General features: G+C 52.8%; 1 protein-coding gene across 1 annotated transcript in view; it reads right to left on the minus strand.

Moving 5' to 3' along the window:
- Positions 1-23,525, minus strand: part of ZFYVE28 (zinc finger FYVE-type containing 28) — a 93,315-nt gene extending 69,790 nt beyond the window's left edge. Inside the window, exon 1 of the mRNA XM_012812255.1 lies at positions 23,156-23,525. Coding sequence (XP_012667709.1) covers positions 23,156-23,194 — 39 coding nt within the window. The 5' untranslated portion in view covers positions 23,195-23,525. The remainder of the gene's footprint in view (positions 1-23,155) is intronic.
- Positions 23,526-24,650: the final 1,125 nt, after the last annotated feature.

The raw sequence follows: 24,650 nt of genomic DNA on the forward strand, positions 1-24,650 counted from the left end.
CACGCCCTGCGTGATCTTAGTGGGATCTTAACTATGTTGCTCAAGCTGGCCCCAAACTCCTGGCCTCATGGGATCCTCCTGCCTCAGGCTCCCAAACGTCTGAGATTACAGGTGTGGCCTAGAAATATACTTTTTTTTTTCCTTAAGACCAAGTCTCATTCTGTGCCCTGTGACATCATCACAGCTCACAGCAATCTCAGACTTCCGGGCTCAAATGATCCTCTTGCCTCAGCCTCCCAGGTAGCTGGGACTACAGCCACCCACCACCACACCTGGCTAGAGACGCTCTTAACGGGGTGGATACACCTGGGTTTTCGAACTACCTGTCTCTGCAGGTAAATCACTCACTGAGAGTGGCCCAGCTTTGGCCGCAAGGTTGTTCCTACTTTTTGATTTACGTGAGCACCAAGAAACCTGTCTCATGGCTGAGCTGGACCAAGAATCACCTCATGAAAAAAGTCATTCTCCATGAGCAGTCAGCTGAGGCTGAGTTCTCCACTTCTACTGAAATCAAGGAAGTGGCAGTCACTGGTTTGAAGAAGGATTTGTCCTTGGAATATCACTTATTTTGGTCCAGTGGGTCACCTTTGCCTCAGTGGCATCGTGTCTGCCCTGATGTGGCTCTCGGGCCACCTGCGCTGACACATGCTCCATCAGCAGCTCAATAGTTTCCAATCAGCTTTCACTCCACGTGCTTTTTGTCAAAGACTTGGCAGCATCAACAGACTCAAGTGAGGGACAGAAGGGCTCACGCTCCACCCAGCAGGCCTTCTGCAGATCTAGAATGTTCCATCCAGAGACACAGAGAAACAAGGCTAGGAGCCCTTCTCTGAGTTTGGAGCCCACGTGGGATTCCTTGTGGCCCTCATGGGCAAGTGTCACAGACAATCAGTTCTCCCGCGACCACACTGGGAACCAGTCATTCCTTCATCCTACTTGACCTGGGGACAGACAGGTGAGACTGTCACATCAAAGGTCATCAATCAATGTCCCTCTCAATATCTGAACTCAGAACAATCTCACCAAAGACTGGAATACTCCATTTCTCATTCCTGTGTCCAGAGCAGAAATACAGCTGGGGGAAGCAGCACAGAGCCTGGACCCAGGATTACAAGGGCTTGGTGACCTAAGATGCCTCCTTGCCTCCCTCACCCCCAGAAGTGTCTCCACTGTCCTTCTATAATAGGAGCCTCATGGGAGAGGGGCAGGGGCGGGTGCCGAGGCCTGCACGCCCTGCCCAGGCACAGTGAAATCTGGAGGGGTGCACAGCATGGATGCAGCCCAGGTGCCCACTTCCCACCCCAAAGGGAAGGCACTCACCAGGACTGGCAAACCAAAGCCAAACTTGAAGAAACTGAAGGAACTTTCCAGAAGGATTCCCCTTGATTCGAGGAAGCTGGTTTTGTAGGAAAGCATGAGTTCCTCTAGACCCTACAGATTGAGTCCTCCAAGAAAGGTCCGATGAAAGTACCACCTGCCAAGGGAGTGCAGGTTCTGGGCCACCCAGGGGCATCCCAGCTCCCTGGATTCCTAGGGGAGGCCTGAGCTGAGTTGCTGGAGGGGGCACACAGGTGACCATGACAAATGCAGTGTGGGAGCAGGGTCAGAGTGGGAGGAAGAGAACGGAGCAGGGAACATCACCCAGGAAGCTCCTGAGAGCGCTGGTTGAGGACAGGCAGGGGCAGAAACCCTTCCTGAGAGGGTCACGAGGGGAGCTGGATTAATTTTAAACATTTTTTTAAAATTCAGCAGAGGCAAAGGGGACAAAGGCTGGGAGCTACTTTATTTCACCTGGAGCATGAGACACCCACCCAAGCTGGCCCCCTCTGCACCAGGATTCTCAGAAATGTGGCTTTTCAAGACATGATGGAAACAGGGTCGGGTCCTAGAACCTCTGACTATCTGGTGTGTGGGGATGTGTGCTGATTTTAAAGATTATCGCAAACACACCAATCCTGCTCATGCTGAAATGGCATTCTCCTGCCAAAGGAGCATCAAACAAAGAGGAAGAAGTTACAGGCCAGGAAAATAGCTAAAACATGAACTGTGAGAGCCCATTGTAATAGGCTATCACATCAGGGTCACCTGCCCCCACCCATCTGAGATTTCAACCCAAATTTCAGCCCCAGCAGGAATCTGCCACCCTTAGGCATGGCCCAGACCACCTGGTACAGCTGGCCCTGCAGGTACCACCACCCTCCCACCCACCCTCAGCCAGCACCTGCTGTCCACACAGAGGGTTCCCAGCAGGCTGCTGCCAGCTCTGCCTTGATCTGCCCTGCACGGTTGCTCCTGAGGATTCTCTTCAAAGCCTGGCATAAATTTAAGACATCTAGACGCATAAAAACTGGCCATTATGACCATATTAAACATGGATCCCATTAGGAGAAGCAAATTAAAAGCTCTCACCACGTCAATTTCCAATTAACTCCTCAAGGTTAGTCCTAGCACGTGGACATTGGGCACAATTACCCCACAGAAAAAATCTACAGGCAAAGAAAAAGGTCACCGACCACCCGACCCAGCTCTGCCTGGAAGTTCCCTTCTTCCTCAAGTGTAGGCTTCTCCCACCCACTGACATGGCGGGGGGGCTTCCTGGAGCCCACTGGGGAGGTGTCACCCCAGAGTCCTGAGAGCTACCCAACTGGCCCCTTCCCCCTTCCTGACAACTTTGTTTAGAGAGAGGCTTTTGGGAGAAAGGTGCACAGGCCAGCGAGGACAGGAGCTTGCTTGGGACGCATCCAGGGTAGCATCTCAGGGCTCCACTTCTCAGCAGTGGACAAACGGGGTCCCTCAGTCCTAAATGAGTCCCAAAGAGGAGGGTCTGTCCCAGGGAGGCCCAAGGGAGGCTGCACAAGACCATGTAGTGAGAACAGCGCCAGGACCAGACCGCCTTGACCTTTCCTGCCAGCTTAAGGAGTCACCCTGGTAGAGAGCAGGGAGCTTAAGATTTCAACCTGAATCTTAGGAACATGCCTCCCTTTGTTCTTATTTGTCTCTCTTTTCAAGACAGTGTTTCAAGCTACTGCCCTAGATAGAGTGCCATGGTGTCACAGTTCACAGCAACCTCCAACTCTTGGGCTCAAGCAATCCTCTCGCCTCAGTTTTTCTATTTTTAGTAGAGACGGGGTCTTGCTTTTGCTCAGGCTGGTATTGAACTCCTGAGCTCAAGCAATCTACTCACCTTGACCTCCCAGAGTGCTCGGATTATAGGCGCCTGCCTCCTTTTAAAAGCAGGCCCCAGTGTGAAGAAGAGCCCTGCCCACTGGAGGGGGGTCGCCAATGCACCCGAGGGCATGCTCCATAGGGGCTCTGGTTTCCAGCTCTGTCCTTCTCCCTTCTGCAGGTGAAGGACCCAGGAGGCCAAGGAGGGAGGCTGAGGGAATTCTCTCTGTTGGAGACCCCCAGTCCTGTCCCTCCCTCAAAGCATAGCACCTGTCCCTGAAACCATCCCATTCCTCTATGACCCCAACAGTCACTGAGGCCAGCCCACCAGGAGTCCAGTAGTGGCCTCCAGGAGTCTGGAGTACCAGGGCCCACCTTGTCTCGAACCAGCCCGCCTGTGCCCTTGGCCTCAGCACCCACCACCTCGGAGCTCGGCTCACTAGGGTCCAATGATCTCCAAGGGCCCAACCCAAGGCCAGCAGCCTCTGCAGACGGCCACACTAGAGGGACAGACTGAAGACAAACTGCCCCAGGCCATGGCCAGGAGGCAGGGAGGTGACCCAGCCAAGACTGGGTTCAGAAATATCCCCAGAAGATTCCACTTCTACAAATTATACACCAGTATAAATATGTAACAAGAAAGATCTGGAAAAATCATGCCAAAATATCAACATAGTTTTATTCTGAGCCGGTTTCCCCTCTGGCTGTCTGAAGTCTGAGTTCACGATGAGCCATGTACTGTTTTTTAGATATCACTATAACAGGCTCGGCACCTGTAGCACAGTGGTTACAGCACTTGCCACATACACCAAGGCTGGCGGGTTCGAACCCAGCCTGGGCCAGCTAAACAATGACAACTGCAACAAAAAAATAGCCAGGTATTGTGATGGGTGCCTGTAGTCCCAGATACTTGGGAGGCTGAGGCAAGAGAATTGCTTAGGCTCAGTGCCCGTAGTACAGTGGTTATGGCACCAGCCACATATGCCAAGGCTGGTGGGTTTGAACCCGGCCCAGGCCTGCTAAACAACGATGACAACTGCAACAAAAAATAGCTGGGTGTTGTGGCTGGTGCCTATAGTCCCACCTACTGGGAGGCTGAGGCAAGAGAATCACTTAAGCCCAAGAGTTTGAGGTTGCTGTGAGCTGTTAGACCACAGCACTCTACCAAGGGCAACATAGTGAAACTGTCTCAACAACAACAAAAAAAGATATAACTATAACATCAGAAAACCATTGTTTTTATGTTTGTAAGAAAACAAGGCCTGTCACTGGCCAGGCAGTGTGGGCAGGGCTCTGCTATGGCCCTAGGCCTCCCCAAATTGTATCCAGAAGGGATCCTCCTGCTGGGCTGACCCCAGGGGCAGGGAGCAAGATGCCCATGGCCAGCCCACGGCCACAAGGCCTCCCCTGAGAGTGACCCATGAGGGGGACTTCCAGATGTAGCACATTTAAACCCATCTCAGCCCTGCTGCCAGCTCCAGTCACTCATTCTTGTGTCCTGGTGGCTGCTCCGGGGTCCACAGCCCTCCTTGAGCTCGTTGCCCAAATTCATGTGACAGACGTCTCTGCGCATAGTGTGAGTCACGCATCTGTGGACCTCGTTCCTGCCCTGCTGTCTCTGAGCTGTTGTCACACACTGACGTGATATCTACGTATGTTACAAACCCTGAATACAAGCCTGCTATTTTAGGTCAGTATCATTTAGGTCAATTCCCTTTTTTTAACTGTGGTAAAATACAGGTAACAAAATGTGCTATCCGTAACTATCTTTAGGTGTCTGGCTAAAGGACACTAAGCACATTCACATCAGCCTCATGTCTACCCATCTCTGGAACCTTGTCATCTTCCCAAACCGCAGCTCCCACCCCCACAGTGCCTGGTACCCTCCATTCTTCTCTGCCTCTATGAGTTTGTCCACTCCAGGACCTCATGTGAGTCAGTTCTCTGTTAAGGGGATTTAAGGCAGGAAACTCATGTTCCGCCCCAGCCTGTCCTGGGGGATCCAAGGCCCACAGGAGGGAGCTTCAGGTAACCCCTGGCCTAGACCTGGGGCACCCAAGGATTCTATGCTGTCGCCAAGAGGGAGTTTCTCATTTCTTTCTTCCCATGGGTGGCCACCCTATCACCCATGCTTTGTCAAGGTTAGCTGTGCACAAGCCCTGGCTCTTCCTAGGGCTTGTCCCCCAGGAATTTAGCTCACCTATCACACTGCGTATCCATTTTCTGTGCTAACAATTTACCCCAAATCCGCAGCTTGAGAAGACACCTGTTGGTCAGTGCATGGTTCTGTGGGTCAGATGTGTGGCATGTGTGGCTAGGTTCTTTGCTCAGGGTCTCACAAGGCTGGGATCACGGGTCAGCCTGGGATGGTCAAGGGGAGAAATGGCTCAGGGTCTCATGGGATTGGGATCAAGGGTCAGCCTGGGTGGTCATGGGGAGAAATGGCTCAGGGTCTCACAGGACTGGGATCAGGGGTCAGCCTGGGGTGGTCATGGGGAGAACTGGCTCAGGGTCTTACGGGACTGGGATCACGGGTCAGCCTGGGATGGTCAAGGGGAGAAATGGCTCAGGGTCTTACGGGACTGGGATCAGGGGTCAGCCTGGGGTGGTCATGGGGATAAATGGCTCAGGGTCTCACGGGACTGGGATCATGGGTCAGCTTGGGATGGTCAAGGGGAGAAATGGCTCCTGCATGTGCCCCAGTAGCTGTAGAATCCAGTTCCTTGTGGGTCCACATGTGAGGCCCCCTTCTTCCTTTGCCACTGCAGGCCCAAGCTGCTCTGCGTCCTCTGCCACCAGCCGGAGGACAGGCTTGCTTCTAAGGACTTGTGACCAGACCGGGCCCACCTGGAAGGCTGCATGTGTGATCTTTATGCCACAAAATGTGGCACAGGCTCAGGAGGGAACCCCACAAAGACTAGGATGCTAGGACGTGGAATCTTGAGGGGCCTTTTAGACCCATCCTGTGACCTCAGTTCTCTGGGCCATGGGCATTTCCTCCATGTCAGGGTGGGGTTCATCCATGTCTCGGTAGAAGCAAAAGTCCTCCTGCAGCAATTGGGATTCTCAAATTTACCCAGATTTTAGTTAACTACTGAAGGATAGCACGTTTCTGTTCAGTGGTGAGGTTGTTTTCTGATCTCGACACCCCACACTCTCAGGGGCTACTTCAGCTGCCCATGTTTTGCTGAGTTCCCTGGCCACCTGCCTGCAGGGGTTCCATCTTCCACACTCTGCTGGCATCTGGCCTCCTGCCCCACTAGCTTCATCTGATGTACACAAAGAGGCTGTCCCACTGGTCAAGGCCATGTAGCCAGCACATGACCTTTGGGGCTGTGGGGTCAGGGGCGGCAGGCCCCAGCTTTCAGCCCCACCACCTGCTTGCCGTGAGGCTGCTCACCTTCCTGCACTTTGGATTTGCTAAGCAGTGAGTCATCATAAAACTACAATTAACCATTTGACATTGATTCCTGTGTACTTGCAAAATCGCAGCTCCCCAGCAGGTGGGAGTGCGGGGAGCAGGAGTGGCCTAATGCTGTGAGGTCTCCTGGTGAGGGTCTGAGAAGGGTTTGGAACTGGATGGAGGTGATGATTGCCCAATACTGAGAATGGGCCAAATGCCCCTGAATTATTCACATAAAGATGGTTGATTTTGTGTTATTTGAGTTCCACTTAATTTTTTTAAATGCCCTGGGGGAAAACAGCAGCTCCTTGTGCTGGGACACCACAGGGAGATGCCACCCCTCATGTTCTGTGGCCCAGAGCTGCTTTCCTGAACAAGTTGTACCAAGTAATCATTTTCTGCCCAACTGGAAAGCCCAAAGCCTAAGTATACTCTATGTTAGAAACAAAAATGATAATTAAAAATGGACCCAGAAGTATAAAATAGGCAGGACTCTCTGAAAAAATACATCAATGTTACATTAGTTCTTCTCCCCACTCCAATCACCTCAGGCGGAATCAGGGAAAGAGCCAGTATTTACAAGCAGGTGGGGACAGATTTATCCCTTACAGTGAGTGCCAATAAGTCCAAGGTCATTAGTAGGACACTCCCCTGTGCATCCTACTGAAAATTACTAAATAATCTTCTAAAATTATATAAATACAACTAAATTTTTTAGCTCATAATGAATTGCTTATATCCTTTCTTCTCATCACTTAATTCTTCACATAACTCAAAGTTATCAAAGGAAACATTATATTCTCTTACTTCCTTTGTCCCCCCACTACCCCTACATACCCAGTATTTAACGGACATCACTTGAGAGGCTTAGGTTGGCCTCTTGTGTCTAGGGGACGCCTGCCGCATTCCTCAGCTATAAGGAATTTACAAAGACACAGCTAAATGTGGCCACAGAGAATTGATCCTGGAGTTATAAGAGAAAAGCCTACATCCCTTTCCAGATCCAGGCAAATAGTGTCTTCTGCTCCTAGCTGGAAAGGACATGAATTTACAAGGCTCCCCCCTAGAGGATGATGGGCTGTGTCCTCCCAGCCCCCTAATTATTGATTGAGGCAGCCAAGCCTTGCCCATCTTGGAACCCAGGAGCCCTGCAGCACCCACGCTGCCAGAGAGGCTGCCCCGTCTACTCCTCTTTTTCTGGATACAGAGCATTTGCCTTCTGCTGCTAAAGACAGACGTATTTGACCACCTAGAAAGTGGCTGTTGCACATGTGGTGCTACAACAGTCCTAACCTAAGACTCCGGGCTGGGAGCCCCAGGGAAGGCCACCCTGCTGGAAGGTGTTTTTGATTGCACAGTAAACACACCTCTACCTCACCATGGACCCACCACCCCACAGGCAGACAGAAGCTGCCCAGAACCCCCTCTGCCCTCTCCAAAGACCAACTCTGCCCAAGCCCAGGCCTCCCCCACAGCCAGGTTGTTGCTGAGAAGGTATTTTTGGTTGTTTCTAACTCTAAAAAGAGGACATTGGTGTGTGTGATGTTCTGAGCTTTTCTCACTGAACATGGTGCTGCCAAGGCCCCTCCTCTGTGACTGGGACCGGAGAGACATCACAGTGCTCCTCACCTGGAAACTTTTTACTATTTATGAGCAAATTCCAACAAAACCCACATAACATAAAATCCACCATTTTGCCCATTTTTAAGTGTACAGCTCAGCAGCGTTACATACATTCAGACACTGCCACCACCCACCTCCCGAATGCCTTCATCTTCCCAGTAAGAAGCTCTGTCCCCATCAAACACTAGCTCCCCAGCCCCAGCCCCCATCATTCTAGGGACCTGCCTGCTCCAGGACCCTCACATGAGTGGCCCTCACAGGACTGGTCCTTCTGCGACTGGCCCGTTTCACTGAGCATCATGGCCTAAGGTTTGTTCCTGTTCCAGCAAGTGTCAGAATCTCCTCTCTAAGATCAAGTCACATTCCATTGTACGTAGAGACCATATTTTGTTTTCCACACATCCACTGATGGACACCAGGTTGTTTCCACCCTTTGGCTGTGGTGTGTCCTGGGAACGTTCTGGAGGATATGCCCACAGGGTAGGCTGAGGCTATACAGTGAGGACAAGAGGAACACAGGCTGAGTCCAGGTCTGGGGCCAGGGCACCTGCATGAATAGGGATGGGAGGTGGGATGAATGAGATGTGGGCAGCTATCCCAGTGGGTCCAACACCAGGGCAGAGGTCTGGGCTGAAGATGCAAGGTTGAGAGACAGAGGGCAGAAGAATTTAGAGTTGATGAGCGATGGACTTCTGGCCTACATGGGAGTATGAATGGGGAAGGCCAGTGCTGAGTGCAGGGCTCAGGGGCACCAACACATGGAAATAGGAGGACATAGGACAGAAGCCAGAGGGGAGAAAAGTAATGGGACCACAGGGACGATGGGACAACCAGTAGAGGTCAGTGCTGACCTGAGAGGAACTGGCCTAAAGCCAGAGTGGTGGAGGCCAGGTGGGTGGCTCATGCCTGTAGTCCTAGCACTCTGGGAGGCCGAAGTGGGAGGATCACTGGAGCCCAGGATTCTGAGGTTGCAGTGAGCTGTGACTGTGCCTAAGAGGGTGCTCCGAAGCACTTCTGCTGGAAGGAGGCTCCTGAAGTTGCAGCGTCACAGCCCAAGAGACCTCCAGTTGAGGATGGCTTGTACATAGCTGGTCTGTAGAGACAGTCTCTGCAGGTTTCCACCTCTACAGGATTCGTCTGGGAGACAGGGGAGACCCTCAAAGGAAGGAGGGCACCACCCTGCAAGGGAGGGGGGAATGGGGGTGAGACCTCGGCACATTGTGGGGGGTGAAACTTGGCACATGGCAAGGGGCAAGACCCAGGCTTGGGGTGGGGTGAGACCTGTATACGGGGACTGCAAGATAGACCATCAACCCTCCCACCAGGTGCGTTCCTTCCCTTTCTCCCACCCAGAGTAGAGTCTCTTCCTCTTCTTGGATGTGGACTAGACTGTGACTTGCTCAGACCCCAGAAAATGCACCTTGCATTTCCCCAAGTGACTGCTGGTCATACACCAGTCCCTCCTGGTCCACGTGTACCACCGCAGGAAGAGGCCCAGTCTAGGCTGCTGAAGGATGGGATGCATATGGAGAAAGAGGCCTGGCTGTCCCACACAGGAGTCTGAAACACCTACAGGGCTAGAACTTCCATGATCTGACCAAATGAGCCTATGCCCTTCACAGTGGGGCAAAATCACCTAACAACTTTAACATCACTCCACATCAGTCAGCGTGGGCTGCTATAACAAGAGAAATATATCTTCTCACAGTCTGGAGACTGAAAGGCCAAGGTCACGGTGCTGGCCAATTCAGCTCCCTGGCAAGGGCTTCTCATGTCAGAGAGAAAGCAGGCACTGTGGCATCTCATAAGGGCACTAATCCAAATCAGGGTGTGCCCTTGTGACTTTATTGAATCTTAATCACCCTATCTCCAAATGCTGTTGCAGTGAGAGTCAGGAAGGATACAGCCCCGCCCTAGGAGAACTCCCCAGATCTGCAGTCTCAAGGAGTCTGTCTTGGTTTTCAAGCACAAGAGAAGTGGGGGGTCCTATCAGAACACCCCACTTACCAGGGCTGGGTGGCCCAAAGCCACAGCACATGGCCAGGTGGCCACAGACTCTTCTCGGGCACCACGCTGCACATGCACACCCTGCCCTTCTCTGTGACACTCTCTCCTTTTGTCAAGAACCCCAGTGGGGAAAATAGCTAGCAGTTCCTCAAAACAGTACATGTGGAGTCACCACACAACATAGCAATTCCACTCCAGGGTACGTCCCCAAGAGGATGAAAACAAATGCCCACAGGAAGACTTGCACACAAACAGCAGCAGTATTCATAATAGCCAGAAAGTAAAAGCCACCCAAATGTCCATCAACAAAAGAATGGATAAACAAAAGGTGGTCTACCCACACGAAGGAATATTATTCAGACATAAAAATGAAATCTTGTACCTGCTACAACACGGATGAAACTGGAAAGTGAAAGAAACCAGCCACAAAAGGCCTCACAGTGTGAGAGGACCAATGGGCCATCCTGGGAGTTTAAACACCTGCAGGAGGCCACGCACCAACCACTGATGGTCAATGGACAGGGGAACCAGGTCCTAGCTTGAGGTCTCCATGAGCCATTGGTGACCCTGGGTAAGGCCAAGCAGGATAGGGTATGGGCTCCAAGGAGCCCCTGGCAGGGCCCCCCAGCCACATAGCCTTAACTTTGGTGGGACCGAGTCAGGCCCTGAGAGCCACAGGTCAGGGAAGCCCCACAGGTCTTGGCTAGAGGGAGTAGCTGGTGCCCAGAAACCCAGTCCCAGTGCCTACTGTCCCTGAGACTCACTGACTTGGAGTGGGAGGGAACTAGATAGTGCTGAGCACTAGGGGTGGCCACAATGCTCACTCATGTAATGGGCCCTTGGTTCTTTCCACATAGTTTGAAAATGCCCACTGGGAAGGGCTGCCAGAGAGTTCATCCAACTGTGATGGGGATGGCAGGAGGACAGACAGCAGAGGCCAGGGAACCACCGGCGTGCAGGTGGCTTGGCCATCTCACTGCCTTTCCACTTCCTGAGGCTGCCCAACAGACAAACTCCTTCTCAAGACCTGTTTCCTGGGACCAGTGACTGCATCAAGCAGCACCTTTGAGGAAGGGAAGCCCATGGGAAACACACGTGATGCTGTCTGGCACCCGTGGGTGCGGCAGCTGACTCACCTAACCTCTACACAGGTTCACCCACCCACTTTCCCTGTCCTTTCACTTTCAACCATCCTGCAAACCCATCTTACAGACACCTCTCCCCCCAGCACATGGCTGGGTCTCTGAACTCACTCGGAGAGGCCCTGTCTGACCAGGTGGGCCTGCTCCCCTAGCACTTAGTGTCACCACCAGCACATGCAGTCGCTTCTGCAGCTGCATTTTTTCACTTGTTACTCCCGCTCTGCCCGCGCCCTGCTCTCTACCTCAGTCTACCTGATCACACCATCTTTACTGTTTCTTCTCCCTGTCTTGCTGTGGAAGTTCTTCATTCTGTGGCTGCCGTTCTCGTGTCTACCCCATGCAGATTCACATGCTTAGCTCAGGGTTGAAGTTGGCCACCCTCCAAACCATCAAAAACCTCAGAAACAAGCCTGACCCCATCAGTAGTACCTCCAGGTGTTACTGCCCACTATTTCACTCACCTGTCTTTGCAGCCGTTCTTGCAGTGGAGTAACTGCACATGAACGCAGCTGTGAACTGCACTGACTGCCAGCACTCCGCCCACACACTCACTGACTTCTCTGCCCACTATTGCTTCTTCCCGCCCACTCCTTCCTCTGACTTTGATTTTTTCCTTTTGGAGTAGAGTTCCCAGTACTTCTTCAGCAAGGATTTGGGGGTGGTTGCTTTTTTGTCTTAATCTAAAACTGTCTTCCATTTTGCCCTCCTCTGCTGATGACAGCTTAGCAGAACCCAGAACTCTGATTTGAGTCTGCTCCACAGTCGTCTGCCCCAAGTCTTCAGTGAGCCCAGCTGTCCCCGTGAGGTGGTAGTCTTTCTCTTAGACCCCCAAGATGTGTGTCCTGCAGTTTCACACTGACGTGTCCAGCTGTACCACTATCCCTTCAAGTCCCATGAGATGCTCCTTGGGCCTTTCATCCACCTTCTGTGATCAGAACCTCTCCTGATTCCCCTGTATCTCCCCGTGCTACATGCCAGCTCTCAACTCCCCCTTTCAGATCACTGATTCCCCCTTCAGGTGTTTAACCCATCACTGGGGTAGCTTCGGGGTTTTGTTTGTTTGTTTGTAACAGAGTCTCACTCCATTGCCCAGGCTACATGCTGTGGCATCATACCTCACAGCAACCTCAAACTCCCGGGCTCAAGCAATCCTCTTGCCTCAGCCTCCCGAGTAGCTGGGACTACAGGCGCCTGCCACAATGCCGGGCTAATTTTTCTATGTTTAGTAGACACAGGGTCTTGATCTTGCTCAGGCTGGTTTTGAACTCCTGAGCTGAAGAGACCCTCCCACCTTGGCCTCCCAGAGTGCTGGGATTACAGGCTGACCTACTTTGTTTTGTTTTTTTTTTTAATTCTGTGACTATCTTTTTTACTTCTGGAAGTTCCATCTGTTTCTTGTTTAAAGGGGGTCTGGAGTTCTTGTGGTTTCCATCCTCCTGTCTCTTGGATTGGTTTAAGCTTATGCACTTTAGAGTTGCTCTGGCACCCTGGTTTCCCATTTTCCTGAGGTTTGCTATCTTTGCTTAGAGAAAACTACTTTGTCTTGTGTTGGTAATACCTGGCTATAAACTCCACTTAAGGTGCAGCAGGAGGGCTCCTCCAGACAGTCTGAGTTTCATTCTGCCAGGCACCGCTTAGCACCAACCTGGGGTGCAGTGGTCAGCTTCCCGTCTGACTCTCCCGCCCCCAGCTGGAGGTCCGCGGCTCACCCAGCGCCGGACCCACACGAACTCCTCCCCTACCATACGTCATGTCGGTGGCCACCACCATGAGCATTCCGGGGGGATACAGCATTCCCCACCACCGGCTACAGCATTTTCCCGGAGCCCTGGTACTTGCTACTCCCGCAGGATAAGCGAATTTTTGACCGCCCCTCTCTTGGGGTGGGCTGACCGTATGGACAGTGTGGTGACCCTGTGCAGTCACAAGCATCTCGCGCCTTCTGTTCGGCGGCCCTGCCACCTTCAATACAAAGTCTCGACTCAGCCTGCCGGGGGACTAGGGACGCACAAGGGATGGCAAGAGTCGCCCAACAGACGGAGTGTGGGCGGGTAGGCCCAGGGTCGGCTAACCCCGCCCCGCCCGCTGAAGCCCCGCCCAGCGGAGAGCCACAGAATCCGTACCGTGCACTTCGGAGGCGGCGATGGGCTATAGCTTTCAGCCCTGGGTGTTTTTCTTTTTCTTTTGTAGAGAGTCTCACTTTATCGCCCGCGGTAGAGTGCCGTGGCGTCACACAGCTCACAGCAACCTCCAGCGCCTGGGCTTAGGCGATTCTCCTTCCTCAGCTTCCCGAGTAGCTGGGACCACAGGCACCTGCCACAACGCCTGGCTATTTTTTGTTGCAGTTTGGCCGGGGCCAGGTTTGAACCTGCCACCCTCGGTATATGGGGCCAGCGCCCTACTCACTGAGCCACAGGCGCCGCCCAGCCCTGGGTGGTTTCTAAGTGGACCCCCCACGCTCTCAGCCTTAGGTGTTGGTTCCCTCACTTCTGTGTTGTGGTGCCTTTTATCCAACGTTTCTGGGGACTTGCAGGGGGCGGCCCGCCTTCGCTGGGTCCACCTGGCAGAAACCCGCCAGGCCACCTTCCAGCCTCCACGCCGACGCCCCACCAGCTCCTCCCAGAGCACCCCATTTCCCAACAGCGCCCTTTCACCCTCTCCTTCCGCACCCGGTCCCCCAGTCCTGCGCAGGTCCTTTCCCCACAGGCTGGAGTCCATCCACTTCCTCCCTCCAGAGTCGCCGGCTGCCCTCTTTTGCTGGACTTACCTGCCTATTCCCCCCTCCCTGCCTCACCCGTTCCCCAGCAGGCCTGGAGGGGACCCCCAGCAGCAGACCTGGCTGCGTCATGCATCCACCTTTCTGACCTGTGACCAGTCCCCAGCCCAACCCAGGCAGCTCTGGGTTGGGGAAAGGCTGGTTTTAGAACGTTGGCTGAATTAACCTTCTAGAATCCCCAGGACAAAGGCTGTGAGAGCAGCGCAGACGACAGGGGGGGCTGAGCAGCAAAGCTTAGTCTTCAGGAGGAGGAAGACCCGTCTGTGGGGCGGGGCGGGACAGGGCTGGCCAGAGTTTCCGCGAAGAGCCTTGCTGTCAGCTTAGGGCCTCTTTCTACTCGGGTACAACGCATATTTTCCCTTGATTATCTATTAATCAACAAAAAATACTACAAATTCTGTTTTTCTTTCTTTCTTTCTTGAGACACTCTCAAGCTGTCACCCTGGGTAGAGTACCGTGGCATCACAGCTCACAGCAACCTCCGACTCTTGGGCTTAAGCGATTCTCTTGCCTCAACCTCCCAAGTAGCTGTGACTAAAGGCACCTGCCACAATGCCCGACTATTTTTTTGTTGTTGCAGTTGTCATTGTTGTTTTAGCTGACCCAGGCTGGGTTTGAACCCACCAGCTTATGTGGTTGGCGCCCTACCCACTGAGCTATGGGCGCCACCCAGTTTCTATTTTCCTAATCAAGGTGACATCCTCATAACATGCAATCACCATTTTAAAGTGTGTGATTCATTCATATTTGCTGCATTCACTCTCTGTAGCACAGCGGTTCTCAACCTGTGGGTCGCAACCCACAGGAACTGTATTAAAGCGCCCTGGCATTAGGAAGGTTGAGAACCACACTGTAGCTCAAAACCTTTTTGCCACCCCATGCAGTTTGAGTAATCACTCCTCATCCTCACCCCTAGCCTCTGGCAACCACCAGCCTGCTTTCCATCTCAATGGATTTGCCTGTTCTGGATATTTTATATAAATGGAATAATATAACACGTGGCCTGTAGTGACTGGCTTCTTTCACAAAGCACATTTCCAAGATTTCTCCCTGTTGTGGCACCTGTCAGACTGTCCTTCCTTTTTAAGGCTAATACTCCATTGAATGGACTGACGGCACTTTGCCTATCTTTGCATGGCCATTTGGGTTGTCTCCTTCTTGGGGCTATTATGAATAGAGCTGCTATGAACATAGGTATACAATACTTAAATGAATCTGACATTTAAGTAGTTGATTCCACTTTTAGACATCTTTTATAATCACAGTGTCCGTAAAAATAATTGGAAACATTAATAAAACTGAGATCCAAAGAAAAAAACTAAGGACACGATCCTAAATGGGGCGTCTTAGTAGTCCAGTATCCCTGAGAAGCCAGTGTGAAACACCACCCTCTCTGGCCAGGAAAGTAGGGAACTCTGGGGACCAAAGCCTCACCCTGAGCAGAGACTTAAAGGGCCAGGCATGCAGTGCTCCCCTCCTTGCCATGACAGAAACCCCACTTGAAGCGCCCTACACCTCCCGCCTCCATCTGGCAGGAAAACAATGAGAAACGGAAGAGCTTCAAAATACTTACTGTAAGAAGGAAAAAAAATCACTCCATTCATCTTACCAAACTACTCTACATAAATTACCATAATATCAAATGTTCTATTCTACTTCTGTTTAATCTATTCAGACCAGTAAAAAAAAAATCCATTCATTTTTGTCTTCCTTCTTCAAATACTTGAATTGCCCATCAATATCTAAAGTTTTCTTGTGATCCAACAGTGAAAAGTACAAAAGTAATTGTTTCACCAAATGGGACTCGTAAAAAGTGATGATACGTACAGTTCCTAACTACAGAAGATGAGACTGCCTATCCCATATCAATTCCAGCTCTGGGACCCAATGGACCTAAGTTCAAATCCCAGCTGTGCCTCCTCCTGGCTGTGAAGACTCCAGGCAAATTCATTTGTCCTCTCTGTGACCTGATTTGTAAAACAGGGTGCATTAGGATAGTTCATTAATAACCCCACCACCTTCAGTGTCTTAAACAGAAGTTCATCCCCCTTCACAGATTAGGGAGGCAGAAGTCCCAGGGCCTTCTGAACTCAGCCGCTTCTCAGAGGGGGTGGCAAGATGGAAAGGGGGAATCCTGAGATCACACACTGTCATTCATGCCAGCAACACCCCCTCACACATAGCCCCAGCCATGACATGGTCCTGGAGGCTGGCCTGTAACAAATAGGACACAGGCCATGGGAGGATGGCTGGAGAGGTCTGGGGGCCAGGCTGACATGGTGGGTCCCACTGCTGCCCACCCTGACTGCAATCCAGCCCATCCTAGCCCTGCCAACAATAGACAGCACCCAGCAGTATCTCTGCCCCCGGAGGGTCCTGGGGACAGCTGTAGCAGTGGTACCATTCATTGTTATTCTCAGCAAGGAAGCACCTGGTACCCAACCAGAAACAGAAGCTGCTGGGGCAACAGGAACCCTTCCACTCACAGAATGACCTGGTAGAAGCAACTAGAAGCCATGACAGCCTCTAGGAACCCAGAAAATACCAACATTAAACCCTAAATAAACATTGGTACTGTAATAAGCCCACACCCTCCTACCTACCTGTGAGTTCAGTCATTTGTGGAGCTATTACTGTGAGCTTTTGGCAGATGTGGTCTCCTCAGATGCCCTTAACGACTCTACAAGGCAGGCCTTATCATCCCTACCTGACGGCTAGGGAAACTGAGGCAGGGGCTGGAAGGATTCCCACCCAGGCATTGCAGCAGAAGCCCCTGATGCCCTGTAAGAGGTTCCCAGCCATGGCACTCAACAAAGACTTAAGCCAATTAAAATAAAAAATGGGAGAAATATTAAAACCCACAGCCTTCTAGGTATTTATTTTTCTTGGAATCAGCTAACCATTATTCTCCTTTGCAGGGGTCCAAAAACACACTATCAGAACTCCGGCTACACAATGCTGTCAACAGAACAAAACCACACGGCTCTTAGACTCGCACTTTCCCACATTCACAGCAAGCACGTCTGGCATTCTGGGAATTCTAGCCGGCTGGTACCAGGCACTAAAACTGCTGAAATTAACCATCTTTCCACTTAAGGTCAAATGAGATTACCCCAAAGGCTTCCCTCCCCCATGCGACGCACCCACTGGGTCCAAACATCAATTATGCAGAGCTTCCGACTCCTGCCTGACCATCCCGTTACCAGATGCCCAGCTACACATTTCCAGCAAGCGGCAGCCCCCATAACCTCACAGAGGCGGATGCCGCCTCTGTCTGCAGCTCAGCTCCTCCATCCAGCTCCCCCAACAGGCAAACGTCTCAGCAAGGCCCAGGAAGTAAGGCAGGAGAGGACTGCTGACAGGCACCTCCTGTGAGATGGGGCATGGATTCTATAAAGCCACCTTAAGAGGTAGGTGGATCTCAGGCCCCCACAGCCAGCTGACATCTGCCAGAAGTGGGTGATCTAAAGGAAGGGGACAGAGATGCTCCAGGGAGGGAGGAGCTCCAAAGCCTTCTGAACTCAGGGGCCTTTGGGGGACAGAGAGGGGTTTGCAGGGCTGCCAAGCAACCCTCCCAGGACCTCGCAGCCCACTTGCACCAGGCACATCAGGAGAGGGAGGTCAGCCCTGGCCCCAGCTGTGCAGCTCACCTTGGAGAGAAACACGAAAGCCAAGGACACCCCCAGCTGCAGCTGCAGCTGGGCACTTAAAGTTTATGAGCAGAAAAGAACTAATTCATTAGCAGCCTGGATGGAAGCTAACACTCAAACCCAAGCACAGAACAGTGTCTGCCCACATGGAGCACGGACACAAAACGGGGGTGGCAGAGCAGCAAACTCGAGGCACACAGGTCACACTCCTGTCCAGACCCAAGGGCAGGGGAGACCCAAGTTGTGGGAAGACCAAGGGTTTCACCTGATACCACCAAGACTCCTCCCTCAGTGCCCCAAGCCTCAGGTTAGCCAGCAGTAGGGCTGTATTTCTGGAGGTCTCTGTCATTTGTGTCATTGCCCCTCACCTAGGCCACCACTGGGGAGCCCTGAGCTGCTCCTCATCTATGCAAACTAGAGGCGGGGCAGGTACAAACCCAAACCTGTGCTGGCCACCAGACCTGGGAGCTGCTCCCATCTGCCACTGCACTTCCAGGGTGCCACCCCCGAGTCAGCCAAGTAGTCAGGGCACAGAGAACTGGCCACCAACAAGCTGGTACACTAGATGGGCTGGGACTCCGGAAACCCAGAGGGGCCCTGGCTATAGATCTGGACCCCCTGCCAACTGAGGCTGGGTTAGCTCAACAGCCAAAGCACAGGCAATGCCCGTCTTGCCTGCTATAGAAAGTTGCCAGATTATCATCACTCAGAAGAGCAGCTTTGTAAGAATGTTCCCCTACAGGGCAGCGCCTGTGGCTCAGCGGGTAGGGCGCCAGGCCCATATACTGAGGGTGGCGGGTTCAAACCCAGCCCCGGCCAAACTGCAACAGAAAAATAGCCAGGTATTGTGGTGGGTGCCTGTGGTCTCAGCTACTCAGGAGGCTGAGCTAAGAGAATCGCCTAAGCCCAAGAGCTGGAGGTTGCTGTGAGCTGTGACACCACAGCACTCATCTAAGGGTGATGAAAAGAGACTCTCTCTAAAAAAAAAAAAAAAAAAGTTCCCCTACAAAGAAGGGGGGAAAGGAAGCTGTTTGGGGGTGCAGATGAGAGAGCTGTAGTCAGGATGCATGGCTGAGCATAACTGGCCAACACACACAGAAGCTACCTGCTCTGCCCAGCCAGCATGGCCTGAAAATTCTCTGGGATGATGCTTAACATGCTCTTTGATGATGGCCAAGAAATTCCAGCCAGGTGCAGGTCCCAGTCCCCTTCTCCCCTGCCAGGATTTATCCCCTCCTAATGACCAGCCATCTCCTGCCAAGACCATCAATAGGAACTTCCAGCCAAACAAGAAACATAAGCTCTGATACTTTTGTCTCAAATAAAGACACCAACTCTGCTAAAATTGTCCACCTTTTTAAAACATCAACTCTTTCTCGGAAAGGCTTTACCCTAAAGAAAAGCAAAAAAGCATTTTACCAACATTGATAAAGAAGGACAGGCTAGTGAGTTTTCCTGCACACTGCCTTTTCCATGTAGTGTTCAAAGTCCAGATAATACAAAACTTGAACACTTTAAATGAAGAAAAATCACAGTGGTATTTAAAGATTTAAAGAAAATGAATAAAAATATAATAATCTGCAAATGTCATTTTAATCTGAAACTACTATATTCTTTACTAGATATTTTTAACTCAACTTAGTTAATTAATGATTCAGATATCAAAAATTTAAGTGTCATACAGAAATACTTTTAAGCATTTTCAATTGCTTTCTAGAACAATGAATAAAAATTGTATTTCAGAATAGTTCCACTGTACATCATAATGAACAAGAAGCTCAGAGTTCAGTTTTAAACCAGAGCAGGGGGTGGGCAGGATGCCTCGTGCTGATAATTCCAGCACTTTGGAAGGCCAAAGCAGGAGAATTGCCGGAGGCCAGGAGTTTGAGACCAGCCTGGGTAATACAGCCAGACCCTATCACTACAAAAAATACAAAAATTAGGCAGGTGTCATGGCACACACCTGTAGTCCCAGGTACTTGGGAGGCTAAGATAGGAGGATCGCTTAAGCCTGGGAGTTTTAGGCTACAATGAGCTATGAAGATGCTACTGCACTCAAGCCTAGCAACAGAGTAAGGCTCTGTCTCAAAAAAATAAACAAACAAGAACAACAAAGCAGGGATTAAATTAGAAATGCAGTTTGAATTGTCTATCTGTCTAAATACAAAAATGAAAAGTGATCTTCTCAAGACACATTTTCCTACAGCTAACATTTAACACTTCAACTCTTCCAGGCCTGGAATCTTCTCAGAACTGACTTTGTGCTAACTTATTCCAAAATATGTTAAATCAGGAAACAAAAGCATAAAATGTAATTCATGATCCAAGGCAAAAATCTGAGCTTTGGTTTGAAAAATGAAAAGCCATTGGTTGATATACTCTAATTCTTCAATCATGATATTTAACCCCAAAGACAGATCTCAAACCAGAAACATCCTAAGTTCAGACTGATGGCAGGGCACTAGCTCCCATCAAACCCCACAGCCAGAAAAGGATACAAGATGGAGACATGCCCCAAGTCCAGGGGTCAGGCACTCACATGGGACAGCAAGACAAGACATGACCATGAAGAAAAGAAGAAGACTTGGCATCTGTAACTCAGTGGTTAGGGTGGCAGCCACATACACCGAAGCTGGTGGGTTCAAACCCTATCTGGGTCTGCTAAGCAACAGTGAGAACTACACACACACACATACACACAAAATAGCTGGGCATTGTGGCGGGCACCTGTAGCTCAGCGGTTAGGGTGCTAGCCACATACACTGAAGCTGGTGGGTTTAAACCCTGCCCTGTTCTGCCAAGCAACAATGACAACTACAACAACAACAACAAAATAGCTGGGATTGTGGTGGGCACCTGTACTTCCAGCTACTTGGGAGGCTGAGGCAAGAGAATTGCTTAAGCCCAAGAGTCTGAGGTTGCTGTGAGCTGTGACGCCATAGCACTCTGTCTCAAAAAAGAAAAGAAAGAAAAAAAAAAGAGTGGTCTGGATGAAGCCGCATTCCCTCCCTTCTCCTAAAGCACATAGCTCTTAATTCACCAACTCTCTCCATGCCCTGCCAGCCCCTGGAGCTTGTCTGGAAGAGCAGCTGGTCTGCCAGCAAGCAATTTAGCTTCACAACTTTGAGGGTAGGGTCAGTTTCCACTCTGTTTGTTTGTTTGTTTGTTTTAAGATGGGGTCTCACTCTGTTGCCCAGGCTAGAGCTGTCCTCAGCCTCCTGAGTAGCAGGGACTACAGTTGCTTGCCATGACACTCAGCTAATATTTTTATTTTTAGTAGAAATGGGGTGTCACTCTTGCTCAGCCCCATCTTTAACTCTTGGCCTCAATCAATCCTCCCTTCTCAGCCTCCCAGAGTGTGAGCCACAAAGTCTGCCTTATTTTTTGCTTTTAAAGTCTTTTACCCTAAATTGAAACAGGCAATACCACCCTGAAATGATTCAGCTATTAAGGAAATAGCTTGCAATTACTTTTCCGTCCCGGGCCAACAATGTAAGGACAGTGATTCTGGAAACAAGCCCCTTCCACCCTGCCACAGCCAACAGGAAGGGGCATCCCCAGGCCCCAGGTCCCCATGACAAGTCCTTTCAGAGACACCAGAATGCCATTTTACCTAGGATACATTCCCCTATCTGCCCCCTGCTATTTGTCATTGAATAAAAAATAATGCTGCTGCTCACCCCCAAAATGACCTTTTCACAAGTGGACTTGGTTTTTCCTTAATTGGTGGGGGAAAGTCACTCAAACGAAAAGCCACTCCTTGCACAGACAGACATGCAGTGTGGAGGCCTTCACCCTCCGGGCGACAGCAGCCGAGACTGAGAGCAGTCTTGGAGAGACCGCAGGGGAGGGCGGAAGGCGGCCAAAGGCAGTCGAGGCAGGCCCCAACCACACCCAATGCTGGGAAGCGTCAGGCCAGGAGACGAAGCCTGGATAAGTAACCGTTACCGGCAGGGCGCGGGCAGCGGGGCGCACCCACAGGGCACCAGGCAAACCTGAGATCTCCGGACCAGACAGTCCTTTGCACTCGCCCTCAACCCAGCACACACCAACCCCTAGGGAAATCCCCGACCTCAAAGGCCACGAAGCACTGGCCCTTCGGTCCCGAGCTTGCCCCCCAAGCTTCGGGCGCCGGTCTCCCAAGCCGACCTCTGCCTCCCGAAAATGCGCGAACAGAATTTCGCATGCAGGACAGACTCAGGGTACTCTCCACTGCGAGCGCTCACCACGGCGGAGGAGGACGCTGGGGACGCCACACGAGAAAAGTGGTTAGCGCGGGGAGAAAGGGACAGTTCCCAGGATAATTGGCAACGCAGCGACCTGGGATGTCCGAGCTACGGGAATGCGGTGGCCTCCCGGCTCCAGCCCCTAGTCGCCGCGGCGGCCCCATCCTACCCATCTCTTCTCCAAGCTCCGTGCCCCGGCCCTCTGGTTTCGCCAGTCCCCAGCGCGCAGCCCCCAGATGCTCCGGGTGCGCCCAGGACCCCGCACACAGACCGCAGCACCGCCGCGCATCGATCCTGCGCGACGCACCGGTTCCTTCTTCGGCTGCTGAGGACTCGAGCCCCCGGCCGGCGGCTGGACGCAGAGCCCGCAGTGCGACTGGCGCAGCAGCTGAAGCGCAGGGCGCACAGATGGGACCCCGATCCTGCGGCGCTAAGAGGGCTTGCAGCACGCGTGGGGAGCCGTACCCCCAGCCCTGCGGAGGCTGCGGGCCCAGGAGGGCCACCCCGCGGGCCGGGAGAAGACTTGTCCCCGAATCAAGGGGACAATAACTGGGCAGAGGTGTAGAGCAAGCCAGGTTCGGGAAAGGAGGGCCAGGGCCGTGAGAAAAGGATCCTCTCCGGACACAGGGAAGAAGGAGTCGGTCCGGAAATGGGGGTTCCCTCCAGAACCTGGGGAATAGGGGAGAGGGTCTGTTTCAGAGCGGGGAGGGAGACTGGGAAATCCACTCTTGGTCCAAGATAACAGGGAGGGAAGAGGGCATGAGGGGAATGAGGGAGCCAGCCTTGGTACAGGGAGGGGAACCCAGAGTCGTAAAGAGGGGTGCAAGGAGCAAGAGAGGACCATCCGGGACCGGGGTAGAGGGGCCGATTCTGGCCGCGGACAGCGGGGGAAGGGAACTGCGCCCCAGAGTAAGAGTAAGAGCATGAGGGAGAGTCTTCGACTGGCTGGGGGGTAAGGGAGTGAGACCCGCCCCGGGCGTAGAGCGAAGAAGGTCTGTCCAAGGCGCGGAGTGGAGGGAACGTGTTCGGGTGGCACGAAAGAGGGCCCTTCTTGCACAGAAAAAGGGCGTCCGCCTCGGCAGGGGGTACCAGGAGAAGGTCAGTCCTCGGGGCAAGGGGTCCTCGATGCAAGGGTCGTCCAGCACAGGGCGGAGGGAGCTCACCTTGGGTTTATACAGCCACTTTCGGAATCTGTTCATCATCGCCGCGCCGGCCCCGGCCGGGCTCTAGGCGGCCTCCGCCCTCCGCAGCGCTGCGCCCGGGCCCGGCTGTGGCGCGGGGCGGACGCGGAGGAAGAGGCGGGCCGGGGCCCCGCGCGGTCCCGGGGCGGCTGGGTTCAAGCCGAGCCCACAGCACCGGTAGGCAACCCGCAGGTGCGCCAGGCAGGTGAGCCGCCCAAAGATGCTCGGCGACCGGCGCTGGGGTGAACCCTGAGACCCGTAGGCGGCGCGCGGACGCACAGGCTGACCCACAGGCGCAGCTCGGAGGCGCGCGGCTCCTCGCCACTGGCTAGTACCCCGCGCCTCCGCGGTCACGGCCGCCCAGAGTCGCACATGCGCCGAAGGCTTCGTGAGCCCCCGACCCGCGGAGAACCGTGGGTGGGGCCAACTCGGGGAGGCTGCCCAATCCCGGAGCCCGCGCCGCGCCCTGCCGGAGGCGCGCTCCCTGCCGGCAGGGCGACCTGACGCGCCCGCGGGCCTGAGAGACTACAAGTCCCGATGGGCCCTGGGGAAGGCGGCGCGCTGGCCCGTAGATGCGCTGCGGGCGCTGTGCATTGTGGGGGTTACGGTCTTCCCTCCGACGGCGCTGGAGCGTGCACCAGGTTGCTAGGTGACGACGCCCAAACGGCGCCCCCGCTTCAGCTCCTCTCCCGGTGTCTGCCAGGGTCCGGGAGCGCCCGAAGTGAAGAGCGAGACTGGCTGCGGTTACCAGGATAACTGCGGGGTAGGTGGACGCCCGAAGGACAGTTCTGCGGTCCGCTGCGCCCGCGGAGCTGGCCGACAGGTATGGGGTACAGGTGCCCGCCACAGAGACAGGTGCGGAGCGGGGGACCGGGCAGGGAGCCGGGCGAGGCATGCTGCCCACCTCGCCTGCGTCTCCTCACGGAAGACTTTCCGTTATCTGCAAGCGGCCTCTCATCTCCTTGCTTCACGTCTTGCTTTCGTTAACCACCTTTTGGGTCTTCTCTATTCCCTGATTAAAGTTAACGGTGCTTTTTTCTTTTCTCTCTTTCTCTTTCTCTTTTATCGACAAAATAAGCAGTGCTTTTATTTAATAAAAAAGATCTCCCGCACTCACTATTTCTCCCCATCGGTGCCCCAATTTGAATCTATAAAAACGCTCACCAGACTGAGTACCTACTATGTGCCAAGCAGAAAAAGAAATATGTGGGCTCACTTAAAATTCCCATGTACAGTTGAAAAAACTGAGGCACGAAGAGGTTGATGTGCCTGGGGTGGATCCAGAGCAGGGGTGGGTACACCAGTAGCACTGCTTTTCTGGCCTATTCTGGAATGTGCACCTTTAAGACAGAAGAAGGGGCTCGGCGCCTGTGGCTCAAGCAGCTAAGGCGCCAGCCACGTACACCTAAGGTGGCAGGTTCGAATCCCCAGCCCGGGCCCGCCAAACAAAAATGATGGCTGCAACCAAAAAATGGCC

The sequence above is a fragment of the Otolemur garnettii genome, unplaced genomic scaffold, assembly GCF_000181295.1.
Source record: "Otolemur garnettii isolate 467f Iridium unplaced genomic scaffold, OtoGar3 scaffold00198, whole genome shotgun sequence".
Taxonomy (NCBI): Eukaryota; Metazoa; Chordata; class Mammalia; order Primates; family Galagidae; genus Otolemur; species Otolemur garnettii.